The sequence below is a fragment of the Hippoglossus hippoglossus genome, chromosome 9 (genome assembly GCF_009819705.1).
Source record: "Hippoglossus hippoglossus isolate fHipHip1 chromosome 9, fHipHip1.pri, whole genome shotgun sequence".
Classification (NCBI taxonomy): Eukaryota; Metazoa; Chordata; class Actinopteri; order Pleuronectiformes; family Pleuronectidae; genus Hippoglossus; species Hippoglossus hippoglossus.
The window spans coordinates 3123710-3137730 of NC_047159.1; the positions used below are offsets into that span (position 1 = coordinate 3123710).

At 45.7% G+C, this 14021-nt stretch overlaps 1 protein-coding gene across 3 annotated transcripts in view; it reads left to right on the forward strand.

Annotated features, from left to right (window-relative positions):
- LOC117768259 (spermatid perinuclear RNA-binding protein-like) overlaps positions 1-14021 on the forward strand; it is a 44764-nt gene that overhangs the window by 16532 nt on the left and 14211 nt on the right. For 2 of the 3 annotated variants that reach the window (XM_034596477.1, XM_034596479.1), the window contains exons 2-5: positions 1640-1748; positions 5014-5243; positions 7061-7226; positions 9678-9825. In XM_034596477.1, the coding sequence (XP_034452368.1) occupies positions 1746-1748; positions 5014-5243; positions 7061-7226; positions 9678-9825 (547 nt within the window). In that variant the 5' untranslated portion in view covers positions 1640-1745. Of the gene's footprint in view, positions 1-611; positions 758-1639; positions 1749-5013; positions 5244-7060; positions 7227-9677; positions 9826-14021 lie in introns of those variants that run through there. The other variant, XM_034596478.1, reaches the window with a different exon arrangement.

The following is a 14021-nucleotide window of genomic DNA, read 5'->3' on the forward strand; positions in this document are numbered from 1 at the left end:
TCATTGTGTATCGATTGCTCTTTGCACTCGAGTTCATGTCCAGACACTGTTAGATTGTATGTTGGTGATAAAGGTCAAATCTTTGTGGCGTTTCATCCCTCTTCCTCTTCTCACATTAGAGCGGAGATGCAGCAGAACTGTGTGGAGACGACGTATCCTCAAACTGAATCCGGCGGCAGAAGCCGTCTCTCTCTCCGGGTGTGAGATGGAGGCTCGTTAGCATTCTCCTGCTGCAGTCCTCGTCTCCCAACACGTAGCAACATCCTCCATTATTGAGCACTTGTAAACGCTTTGAAGTTCTGCTGTTCGGGGGGGGGATTTTGTTCCAAAACCGCGTCGAAGCGGGAGCGTGCGGCTCTGAAAGGCAGACATCTCAGCAGCTGGCCCAGTAATTGTTGTGTCACATTGATCAACATCCTCTCTGCTGATATTTCTCTTCAAACAGTTTCACTCACGCTGTTTATTTAGCTGCACGGTTGAAAGGATTCTGCAAACAGAGCGGATAGGACGTAACGGGGAGTAAAGACGGAGCCGTGGCAGCGAGCGCCGTCGGCCCGCTCGGCTCCGTCATTGAAAACCAGGTCAAGGTGACGGGGAGTCTAATTGACGCTCGGCTCGACCCCGCCGAGTCCCCTGGGATGTTTTGCAGCTGCACTGCTCGCACTCGCTCCTTCAGCCACACGGCTACACCACGGGCTCACGTCTCATTAGCATCTGTGTGGTGCAGAACTGCAGCTTCATGGGATGCGTTTTAACGGTGAGAATAGATTCAGAGTAATTACACGAATGTGTTGGTGTGAGCCCAGACGACATGAAAACTATTTCACAGCAGGCATCGACCCAAAGTGGTTATTTATTTTAATCATAATAAATGTTTGGGAATTTCCCAGCATCTGTACAGTGAAAACCATCATCTCAAAACAGAAGAACACGACCTCTGGTCTTCAGATGGCTGAGTGACTTACCCAGCCCAGCTGCACTAAATCACACACACTCATAGATATCAGTCCTCTAAATATGTCCGATGTTTTATTTTTTTATCAGGATCCATGAATTATTCTCTAGGACATTTTGAAAGACGTTTCACGATGTTAAAGAAAGACATCTTTGTCTTGATCCACGCCCCAAATCGAACGGGTTCCTTCTTGGCCTGTATCCCGTCCTTCTACCAAGTCTTGTTTAAATAACACAACACAATAAGTTTGAAAACACAACCTCCACGACGTTGTTAAAAGATTGAGACAAACTCTTCTGCAGCCACAACCTCATGAAGTCTGGAATGTTTTACTTTGTATTTTAACGTCTTGTCTCGTCGCCGAGCAAAGACGTTAAAATGTCCTGTGATTGATGTTTGTGATTCATGAAGCACGGGGGGGGGGGGGTTTACAAGTTCTGACATTTGTACGATCATTTCAGTCTGGGTGGTGCAGCCCCAAATTTTCAGCATTTAGTCGATGTGTGTTCAGAGCGGCTTAGAATAAGCTTTAAATCCTGGATCGCCCACATTATGAGCAACAAATGGTACAAATACAAAGGTCAGATCTGTATCAGCAGCAGTAGAGTGAATAGTCGAAGTTTAAAACAAATTCCCTCGCGTTCAATTTTGTATCTTGTCGTTTTTTTGTACTTCCTCTTCCAGTGAGACCGACCAAGAGGCCTCGTCAAGGGACGTCTGACTGCATGAAGAGGCCGAGCGACGGGACCCTGGTCCTCACCTAGACCTCCCCCCCCCCCACTGCCTGGACATGGTGAGCCTCCTGTTCCTGTCTGCATGTCGTGCGTCTTTAGCCTTTTACTAAATACACTGAGACGTATTTGGTGACTGATCAGGTGACGTTTGCCATGTTCACAGTCAGGAAGAGTTTGATTTCAGGAAATCTGGTGGAAAGTGGAGTGAACTTAACCAAACGAGTCTTGATATACGTGGATCCAACCTCAAGAGAAAGTGGAGTTTTAATTGTGTTCAGTCGTCAGCGCCTCCTGTTTATCAAGGAACACACAACAATGAGCCTGACTAGTTTGTAAGTCCATGTCTGTGTGATGGTTCTTCAGATGCTGCGGGTGTTGCAATTAGAGGTCGTATGTATGGTACAAGACCCAGTTTGACTTTCCAGTGTGAAATATTTACCAGATTACTGACATCTCAGCCGACAACATGACCAGAAATCCCTTTGTCTTCACCTTTCTAAAAAAACAGCACTTCCCAGTGGCAGCACAGCGCAACTGCCGTTCTGTAGCGGGAAAGAAGAAGTGATTAAAAAATTGCAGTTTTATGTGGGTGAAACGAATGCTCTTTAAAGATTGGGACATGGATTCGTGTACTTGCTGACGTCTGACCCAAGCATCGAAACACCGACCCCTCATAGAGGCTCCGATCCACTTTAACACCGATCTTCACGTTTGTCTGACAGTTGTAGAAATCGGGAGAAAACCCACGAGAACATGTAAACTTGTCATCTCTCCTCGTAAACTCCCAGTGAAGATCAGTGATCACACTCCACCCTCCATGTATATATAATGATTTGTGTTATTCATAGGATTCTGGACGGATCAATATTTGTTTGGGGGGGAAGAATTTGTGAAGAAAGTAATTTTTTTTTTTAGAATCTCATTTCAGAGTCTCTTTCTGGGCCGTTTCTCTGGCGGCGGCTCAGAAGCTTAGTTCCCCTCATATACAGTAAACCACGCTGGTTCTTATTTCTGATGTGTGTGTGTCAGATGGAAGTCGATGGCATCTTCTGACAAACCCTGCAATGCAATTCATTAAAGCAGTGGATGTCATTATGGTCTAATTGCGGTGCGACTCGGAGCTCCCAGCTGTCTTGTGGTGGGCAAATTAAAGGAAGGAGCCTGATGCGGAGCTGGGCCGGGATCCAGACTCGGTGTCGATGCCATGAAAGTCTTAATCTTTCATTTAGATCTCGTTAATGTTCGTGTGTAGCCGGCGTTCGTGTGCTATGGCTGTTATTGACGCTGCCCACACTTGCCACTACACGGCCTCGAATGCCCCCGGCAGTTCGGCGAGAGATTAGCTAGGTCGTGATGGATGACCCTCGCAACTCCAGCAACAAGCCCCAGAGACTCGTGGCTATGAATTATTAAAGCACCGTCATAAATAACTCACCGTAATGAGGGGTGCTCACACGCTGCAGGCGGGAGAGAGGGAGGAGCGGAGAGGAAAAGGGGGAAAGGAGAGTTGAAGAGGAAGGGATGATTGAGAGAGATGGCAGCTTGACCTTGGACTGGTAGAGCGGCGTGATGCTCGACCGGCCGACTGATGCACTCAGGCTTGTAAAACAGAGCAAAGAGCTAATTTTGCCAATTTTTGTCCCCCTCTCCTGTCAGTGAGTTGGGCTCTATCTTTAAGTGCATGTCATCAATGTTTATATTAAGTAACGGCGGCAGTATTTAGGCCACGCACACACACCGGCAGCAGCACGGGGCGGCTTCAGGTGTCGCTGCCATCATGCAGACAGTCTCTCGTTGAGGAAGACAACACCAGGGTCGCGTTCAGCTCAGACAAATCATACAGCAAAACGTTTGTTAAACACCTTGTTGTCTTACACAAGCGCTGCAACTATGGCAGCTGAGAAGGTCATTCGAGGCGTTCTTGTAGAAGAAATCTCTGAAGTAGATGACATGTGCTTTTTGCTGTCTGGAATATCTGCTTCTAACATTTTCAGTTGATGTGAACATCAGGCAGCAGCTGCCGCATCTGTCAAGATCTAAAGAATCCACTGTATCACTGCCTTTTTTAATACGACAGGTTTATATAAGTATGACGCTACTGATTGGACATCACCCCTGACACACCCACTGAATGAGAGGAAACTTACCGTTCAGCTGTTGACGCCGCTGAGGAGCAAACATGATGTTCAACACGGAAGCGGCAGCAAAATGGTTGCACGTCATTGCACGCTCATTTTCGGGGTCGCTGAAAACCTCAGAAGTTTTCGAAGAGTTGTGTGAATGGATGTCAAACGGGAGCCATCAGAGCTCGATGATCTTTTTAAAATGTTTAAATATGTAGAGCAGCACTTGGAGATGCCTCCTCCTCCATCACACCTCCGCCCGGGCTCCTCCACAAAACCTAACAGCTCTGTCATCTTTGAGAAATCCTGCTGACAACAGGCAATTGTGATGAAAACATAACCTTGGTCAGTAGAGCACAGACCGAATCAGATGTAAAGACGAGAACAGCAACATAAAATCAGCCGTCGTGGAACAACACCACATCAGTCGACCTCTGCGGGAGGATTTCATTAGAGACTTTGGTTTCCCTTGTTTGTTGATGAGCCGACTGCATCACTGTCGTCACTAAACCCTCCGATGTTTTAATTCTCCTTGTTGTATTTGAGGAAACCCAGATTCTGCACCAGCTGTGAGCGGCTCCCGAGCAGCGGGGGTGACAGGGACTGGGTCGTTTTGTCTCCTGAACGCAGGAGGCCGTTTTAATGCAGCAGTGCTTTGTGGCATGTCTCTCAGTCGTGACATATTTCAAAGCTCTGACAGAATGTGCTCTTTATGTTCAGAGGTTTCTCTTGACGCTGCTGCTTTTAGCTTCAAGGTATTTTGGTGACCAAACCACACTCACACAGTCCTGGTGAAGCAGAGACACTTAATTTCCCTATAACCAAGAGTTCAAACAGGTCTGTGACTGTGAGAGAAATGTGAGAAACATCCGGATGTGTTCTCTTATTAAACCAGTCCGTGCTCACCGGCTGTTTATCAATCATCAACGTTCCCACTGGTGACATTCGGGCTGATTAGTGATAATGAGGAGACACACGCAGCTTCTCAAAGGTCACGAGTTGCAAAGGCCACAGTTATGATTTCAGCAGAGGCCGATTGAAGTCCACGCTGGTGTTTCCTCTCTGAACGTCCTTGAGCTCCAGTCTCCACCTGCCCTCTGTGTGATTCATGCTGGACACATGAGCATCATCTGGAATGACAACGGGCCTGAAATTAAAAAAACATAATGCCTCTCTCTCTCTCCCCCTCTTCTGAACCCAGAGGTCGTTCCGATCGTTCGCACATGACGACCGCCATGTCATGGCCAAGCACGCCAGCATCTATCCGGCGCCCGAGGAACTGGAGGCCGTGCAGACGCTGGTGTCCACCGTGGAGGGAGCCCTCAAGAAAGTGTCAGATTGGATGGACGGCCTCAGCAAATCCTCAGGGAAGACGTCCACTGAAAACGAGGCAGCGGACGACGGAGTGGAGGACGATGCTGCAGAGTCGAAGTATGTTCCTGTGTGTGTGTGTGTGTGTGTGTGTGTGTGTGTGTGTGTGTGTGTGTGTGTGTGTGTGTGTGTGTGTGTGTGTGTGTGTGTGTGTGTGTGTGTGATTAAACGCACTGACCCTGGTCAAACTGCCCCCAGAACGTCCCCAGACCGTCTTTTATAACCGTTCAGTTTTACGTCGGGCCGCTGTGGGCGTGTTTCAGTCCGACAAAGTGAATTATCGACTCGTTCATGTTTGTTTCTGTTCTTCAGCTTCTTCCTCGGCACAGCCAATGGCTTCCCTTCATAAAACGGTGTTATGCAGGTAGTCTTCATCAGGAAGGGGACGCGTGATGATTGGATGATTTAAACAGAGGCTCTGTATTAACGTGTCTCAGAGAGAAGCAGCTGAATCATTTCCCATCCGGAATACGTTTCCCTCTTGTTGGAGGAGAATCCGTCGGGTTGTAAAATGAAATGTAATTTCAAAAGTAATTGGGAAAAAATCGAAACCATCTAAATAAAATGTCATCATGTAATAATGTGGTGTAGATAGTTCTTAATCTGACCAAACTGTGAATAACAGGAGGTGGTGTTGCAGGACTGGTTCGAACCCAATTACAAAAATGGTCCATGGAACTATTATTATTTATTATTATATTTAAACTACAAACAAGACCCACGTGGAACCGATAACTGATCGTCTGCAAACACCTCGGTCAGAATTTATCTCGGCTTCTCAGCTTGTCTGTGATAGAGACTTTAAAAACCTATTATCTGTTGGTTGAGAGATAACCTGGTTTTTCCAAGGTTATTCTCTTCTCAGCCACTGGGACTCAGATATTCCTTCATATCCTTGACATTGGTCTGAAACTAAATTCATATATTGCTGGTTGAAAATAGCAGGAACCCTGTTAATACAAATATATAATTGTCTTTGTCCTCACATGACCCCTGAGCTCAAACATGTGGACAGAGGTGATTTTTTATGATTGAAATTAATATCCTTTGTGCGCTTCAACCACCTCCAGGTAAGACGGAGGTCTTGTGACTCTTGGAAAACCCTGGTGTAAATAACAGATTGCGACCATTTGACAGTTTATCAGGACCTCCATTCACCTCTGGATGTATTTATCCATGCAGATAGTTTTATGAAACCATTTTTAATGCGTTTCTGAGATTTCTGCCTCCGTCCAAATGAAATTTAGCTTGTGATGTTTAAAGCATTGAGAAGAATAAAATCCGCAGCCACGTCTCCATCCAGTGGAAGCGTGACCCACAAATGAAATAACGCTCACTTCCATTGAAGTGGCCTGAAGACAGATAATCTCAACACCTACACAAACAAAAACTAAGCGCACGGATAGATCCTGGAGTCCGGCCGCTTCCATCAGATGATATTAGTTTTTCATGGCGTCTTGTGTCGGGCTGAGGGGAAACTGTTCAGGTGGAAATGTCTGACTTCATCTAGGACCAGTGTCTCCGTTACAAAGTTCCTCAAAGTGTAGTTCTGTTGAAGAACCAGATTTAAGGGCTTGTTGTCAGTTGGTTGTTTTCTAGGTGAATCAGCTCTTTATGGGGAAACTACATCCTCTCTCTCTCTCTCTCTCTCTCTCTCTCTCTCTCTCTCTCTCTCTCTCTCTCTAGGTCAGATGGTTGACAATCTATTGTTAAAGTTATTAACTGGTTAGTAGTGGAGGAGAAACTCTTCTCTGGCTGCAGAGTCTATTTGTGTCTAATCACCTGTAAAACATCTTCATGACTGTGCGAGAATGTGACGCCGTCTGTCATCCGTCTGTCATCTGTCTGTCATCCGTCTGTCCTCCGTCTGTCCTCAGGCTGAAGGCCACGTCAGTGCTGTGCGGGGTGACGCGTGTCGGCCTGGTGGCGAAGGGCCTGCTGATCAAAGGAGACCTGGACCTGGAGCTGGTGCTGATGTGCCGAGAGAAACCCACGAAGCTGCTGCTGTACACCGTCAGTGCCAACCTCCCCCTGCAGATCCAGGTACTGAGCTCCACACACCTCCAGCACCGATTCTCAATAGTTCCTTCGAGAAAGTCTTATCGATGTGTTGAGTGGCGCTCTGACCGTGTACTGAACTGAACGCTGGATGTTACCCATGATCCCCGGCTTCCTGAGCCACCTAAGATGATACACAGCCAAATTATAAAAACTGTCAATCAATTTAAAATAAAGAAATTAAGAAATGTTGCACATCAGCACAATACAGTCTCATTTCATCCTCAATATTTGTCTGGATAGTTTTTTCTGATCAACGCTCCTGTAGCTGAGGTTTTTCTTTCATATTTCACGATGAAGAATCTTACAGGACAAAATGTTCATTCCAGCGGCTTCACACTGTGGAAATATAAAATCCCTTGGATCGGGAGTCTTGTGCCACTAAACCAACATCTCTGCAGTCACTTCGTCGTTTAAATCAGGAACTGTGTCTTATTAAAAATCTCACAGCATGGAAGGGTTTTCCTAACTAAGCTCTGTTTGCATAAAGTGAGCCGAGGCAGAATGGGACGACGCAGAAAGAAATACTAGGCACAAAACATTAGGCACAAAAATACTCACTAACCAAGTCAAATTTAAATAATGAGCCACCCCCGGATCACAAGGTGTGAACTTTAGGGATTAAATGTGTCTTTCCTCGGTCGGTCGGCAGCCGTTAATGAGAACCAGCGTTTACTCCTCAACACTGGCTGAGGACTCAAAGTTCACATCTTCAAAAAGTTGCTTTATTGATCAAATGAAAACAAAAAACACCAGGGATGCCTCCGATTTTCTCCCCGACAAAACAATCGCAGATACTTTTGTGTTATTGACATTTCAACCAATCTTAAAATAACACTTCAGTGAAAATGTTTGTGCTTGAATGTGGAGAAACTCTTTCTGTCCTAAGAATATTCCAGAGACGTTTTGGGGGCGAAATAAATTATTCATTTGGGGGAAAATGTTTTTCATTCTCAAACCTGATGGAAGGATTATTTTGGGGAGCAGAGAAGAGAGGAGGAGATTAAATGGAAAGTAAATGTCGTGTGTTACAGAGAAACCTCCTGATTTATCTCTGTCACTCTGTTTTAGTGGGATGTTAAAAGCACAGACTGCAGAATATAATCTTCAGACCCCAACCGCTGACCACATGGACCCGGGGTCGCTTCTTTATAGACCGGACCTGTTATTCCAATTGGATATGATGCACCTCAGCATATAATAACACTTGAGAAAATTATCAACCTGAATATGAGCAGGATTTGTCTCCTTTAACATCTCAGCTGTGGAGCTGCACAAACAATATAATATCTCCGCCCCTTCAAATGGTTCCCACCCCTTCTAGCATCTGCCAGCTAACAAGCTGCCCCCCCCACACACACACACACCACACACCACACACACACACACACACACACACACACACACACACACACACACACACCTCAGTTAATTACCTGCCATTGAGGCCGTGCGTGCTGCATCATCAAGGGGAAGAAGCCATTTGACAAAGCCTCTCATTTCCTGGACCAAACCGGCAGAGATTGACAGGCAGCGGGGGGGGGGGGGGATGGATGGGGTCACTTCTCGCAGAGACGAGATAGAGAGAAGGCTCTTGAAAACACGCCAGTGACGGTAACTCGGATCTCCAGGAAAAACCAGATGGTTTGACGTGCTGGGAATTGGCTGGATGACGACCGGGGCGGATGGAATGAGGAGGAACAACCGGGATGTTTCTCCTTGTTTTTCTCCTTAAGCAACAAAATATCATTATTTTATACTGTGAGTTCTCAAATAAGAGTCAACAACACGTCATGTACTCGTCTTTCTTTTTCCCTTATATTGTTATCACTGCTACGAGGAGTTAGAACATATACAGGTCACTGCACAATATACATGCATTTCAGGGGTTTTGTGTCTTAAGCCGTTATTTGACAGGAGAGAGTTAAACTTTAACTCTGTATGAAAAGAGTTTTACCAAGTTGTGACCCTGGTTTAATTCCTACGTACTTGTATCTAAAGCATTTTGCAGGATATTCATTTATGGTCAAGTCATCTTCTGTGGTTGCACAAGAGTTTTTTCTTTAAGCCGATTTACCTGCAGGGCTCAATAAGTGTTTAATAGTTTGCTCATTTATTTTCTTTGACAATAAGAGATGAGGAATATATGAATTAAATGATTAATATATAACACTGATCTTGATCAGGAAGTAATTGTGCATTTAATTTCCCTCTCTCCATGTTTTACTTTACTCAGCTCAGAGTGAAATACATGGTTACAGGTTATTGAAATACATTTGCTGAAGGTGAACCTGTGCTCAGAGAACTGATTTGCTTAGTGTTAATAAAACAATTTAATTAGACTTCTTGTTCTGCATTTTGTCCTGAACAGTTTTCCAAACAAGCAACAAGAGTCAGTGTTCGATTTTTAATTAATGGTGCAGCTCTGCCTTTCAGACGATGACGGAGGACAAATACGAGGTGCGGTCGTGTGTCCCCGAGGCAGCTATCCGGGTCTGCAGCTCCAAAAACCCTCAACTCACGCTGAAGATCACCCTCTCCTCGTTAGCCATGAGGGACGAGCGGCACAGCAGCACTGACGAAGGTACTGACTCCTCCTCTCACCCCTTTACCCCCCCATCGCTCGGTGGGAGAGGAAGCTCTTGTTTTGACCTTTATAGGACATCCGAGGGCTGAGAGATTGGAAAAGAGGCAGAAAGAGGGGGAGGGACTTACAGGAATATATAGAGGTATAAAGGTGCTGTGAAACCTGAGCTAGAAACAGGAGACACACTGGGGGAAATTGGGGGAGGATGATACATGGAGAGGTTGAAAGCTGAGAGGAGAACGAGGGGAAAAAGGAGGAGGGATGATATGGATCTGCAGGGATTTCTATAGGGGATGTGTTGGGGTGGGATTGGTCTCTTGTATCATGAGATTCATCGATTGTGATTTAGAATCAGATTAGAGAAGTTGTTTGTTTTTAAAAACGTCGTTTTTGAAAGTCGACATCGTTTTGGGCCAGAAGTAGATTTGGTGAAGGAAACTAATCCCTGGAGGAGGAGGAGGAGGAGGAGGTGGAGGAGGAGGTGGTTGTTCGAGTTAAATGATGCTTCACACCAACAAGACAGTTCATCTCTTGTGAACAGTTCCTGTGAAAAACGGCCACAAATTGATGAGAAACTTAACTCTGGGCTCTGTCGGGCGTCTGCAGGTCAAGAGCTGATGTTTGGCATCAGTGCCGCGTCAGGTTTTCTCCCACAAATGGGAATGAAATGGAAAAAGAACGGAAGGCGAGTCAGAAGTGAAGCTGCCATTATGAAACGGCGAGTCTCGTTGTGCTTCCCGCTCCCAGCAGGAAAGATTGAGTCAAGCACAATAGGTAGAAAAATGGATTCTTCTCTCAGGCAGGAGAGAGGCTGACAAGCATTTCCCCTCTGGTTCAACATCCTGTCAGCACAAGCAAGCACAGAGTCACACTCCAGGTTTGTTTTACTGTGAAATCACATCAACGAGAATAAACCTGACGTCCTGATGAGATTCTTACGTTTGAATTATTAAAAATATTAAAAAAGGTGAGTTTCAGGATGAAGCTTTAGACTAAAAGCTAGAAGGTCAAGGGGACATTTTAAACCTGTTTTCAAATTGGTAAAAACAGCCTAGATCCGATTTAATGAATCTCATATTCGATCTTTCATTTCTTCTCGCTCTTTATCACTAGAAAAGAAAAGTGTAAATATTCAGTGAGCAGGAACTCGCCCTGAAAGTCGAAGATTTGAATTATGAGTCAGAGATTCTCTAAGTGGAGCCTTAGTTTTCATTTAGCTGCAGACTCGGCGCTCGTTGGCTTCACGCTGCTCCCCGGTGGGAAATCAATCCCGCTGTTTCAAGGTCCTTGAGCCATCCACTAACATGGAGGAGGTGGGGTTTATGACCTGTACTGCAGCCAGCCACCAGGGGGCAATCTAGATGATTCATGAAGTTATTGGGGCACTGGATTAATAACCCAGTTTGTTGTGGCTCTTTAAGGAACCTGTTGAGGATGAACTGGTCTAACTGGCCCTGTGCGGCTCGCAGATGACCGCTGGTTGTCGCCGTGTCTCTCGCCTCTGCTCACTGACTGTTGGTTTTGTTGCCGTAGCTCCGCAGGTTCGACTCCCTGTGGATGGACGCCTCTCTGCGACCCCGCTGCCGACGAGGCGCCCCCCCTCCCCACCCAGCAGCAGGAAACCCTGGGTACAAGGGGCTTCCCCGACAAGCAAATCAAACCAACCCACTCACTCTCTGCCTCAGACCCCCCCCCGTCGACTGGACTTCTCTCTGGGTCGCCATGAAATTCTGGTCCATGTCTATTACCAAGCACACAGACCGAAAGGACAAAATGACTACATTACCCAGCAGCCCCGGTCCAGATCTGTGCCTCTCTGCTGTAATCACTGGGGCGGGCCCCTCTCGGCCCATCAATTTTTATTGGCTCAGAAATGACATCCCATAATTTCATGTTATAAAAGTGGTGTTAATTGAATTTACCCGATGTACTGGTCACTAATCCAAATTCCCCCGAAGCTGACGATGTGGAGGAGAATGCATCGTCCTGTTTGTGGTCGTGAGCTGAGTCTCCTTCGTGTTCTGCCTCTGGAGACACGAGAGGGGAAGAGATCTAAACACCTGGAGGGTTATTTATTATTCATATCCTTTTTTTTTACTCCGCTCTTTAAGACTTTTATTTCTGTGGAGTCTTGACTTTGGCCCCAGTGTTTAACGGCGGAGCAGCTGTCCAATCACAGCCTCCGATAAATTAGATCTGATTTATTTAGCACGTGTTTTAAATTAAGGAAAATCAGCACTAAGTGGAAGCTAATGAGGAAATGGAAACCAAATGTCAAAGCGTGGGGACGAATCAGTTACGAGATGGGATGTGATTGTCAGAAAGAAAATGTCAAGTTAATCAGTGCTAAAATAATTAATCTGTTAATTAATGTAACAGAGAAATTGACATTTACATTAATACAAAGACTTTGTGTTGAATTAGTTTTGACCGGCAGCATCATTCGACCTTTTATGTTTTAAACCAGACTGAAGTGGATTTTTGAGGCCAAAGCCAATATATCATTCATATATAAAAAAGTAATTTAACAATTTATTCATAAAACAAACATAATTTCTTTATTGTTCATTTTGTAAAGTAAAAGTTACGGATACATCAGTCAAACTCTAGTTATGTTATAATTTCTCAAATTTTCTATTTGTCAGTTTTAGAATAAAAGCAGTAATATGAAGTGTGATGATGTAAATGTTATTGTTAAGTCTCTTTACACATTACAGCCTCCACCCAATGATTACAGAATAAAATGAGCTTTTAATTATACCTGACACAATCAAGTATAATGTCGGTTAAATACACAATATAGTTAACGAGACACTTAGAAATTCTGAATTTAATTTTCGAAATATAAACGGACGACATGTCTCCACTTCCTCCCGCTCCCCAGAAGTGAAGCCAAACCATATGAACGCTGCCATCTTGCATCGATGACCTATACTGCAGCCAGCCAGCAGGGGGCGATGGAGATGCGTTGGCTTCAGTCATGTCGTCCATCTTTATATAAACAGGACCACTTCTACATGTTTCAGTTTCTCCCCACAAACTATTTTTAGGACAGAAACGTTGTTAAATGGTCAAGTTTCACTTCAATTCCCAATTTGATTTGTTATTTCGGTCTCCAGGTGCAGCGAGCAAACAAAACCTTAACCCCCCCCGCCCCAAAATACGAAGAAGTTCCCACACACACTCATGACAAACCATCCCACTACCTGCAGAGTTCCTCTCAGTACAGTACATTACCCAGAAGTCCCAGCGGCAGAGCACGAAGGCCCTCGTTCCCTGGAGGTCTCTCATCAGCTCCTTCGTCGTCTTCCACCTCTTCATCCTGTTCGGCTTTCACCCGGGTCTCCACGGCAACAGACTGCCGAGCCACACGCATCGCTCACACGGCTGCTGACGTGTCGCACGCACACCAACGAATTGGGTTTTGGAATCCTTTTTTTAAAGCTCCGTGTCAGCATTACTGTCAGCGCAGTAGAAAAAGAGCCAGGGTTTAAATCTCTGCTGGCCATCACTCATCGGAGGCGATCTTTGAACCATAATGGCAGCGATTCCACTACGATGGGACATTTGTCAGGATCTAATATTTGCAGCTTGGCAAGAAGCTGAAGACTAGAGATAAGGTTTCGAGTTGCACAGGAGTCTGTGTGTTCTGTTCCCTGGAGGAGATCATTGATAACCTGCGAGCGGTTCGTGCTGAGCTCTGCAGTGTGGTCTGCAGTCTGTCCCCCCCCCCCCCCCCCCCCGCCTCTGTTCGTCTGCTTGACTGTCCCACAGTGGGGCCCACCCACCCACCCACCTTTAGCTGCTCCCGAGAACAAACAGCCTTCACTTTCTTTCCAGGGTGGCGTTCTCACTCTCAGATGTTTATGTTGTTGTTGTTGTTGTTGTCATCTGCTGTCACTCTTCTTCTGCTGTCATTCTCCCATGGCTCCGCCTCCAGTCATGGCAGGCGTGCTGCCCACAGGAACCCGGTTGTGGAGCGACTGTTTCAGTCAAACATAAACATCTGATCGGCCCCGCAAGAGGGAAAATACTAGCATGCCCCCCCCCCCCCACCCTAACAAAACCTGCAGAGCAAACTTTAAATCTTTGAATCGCTGCACTCAGACATTCCTGAGCTGATGAATCAATGGACGTGTTATAAATCTGACCTTTGACCCGAGTCCTCGCCATGCTCTCATTTTTCCTCCTGC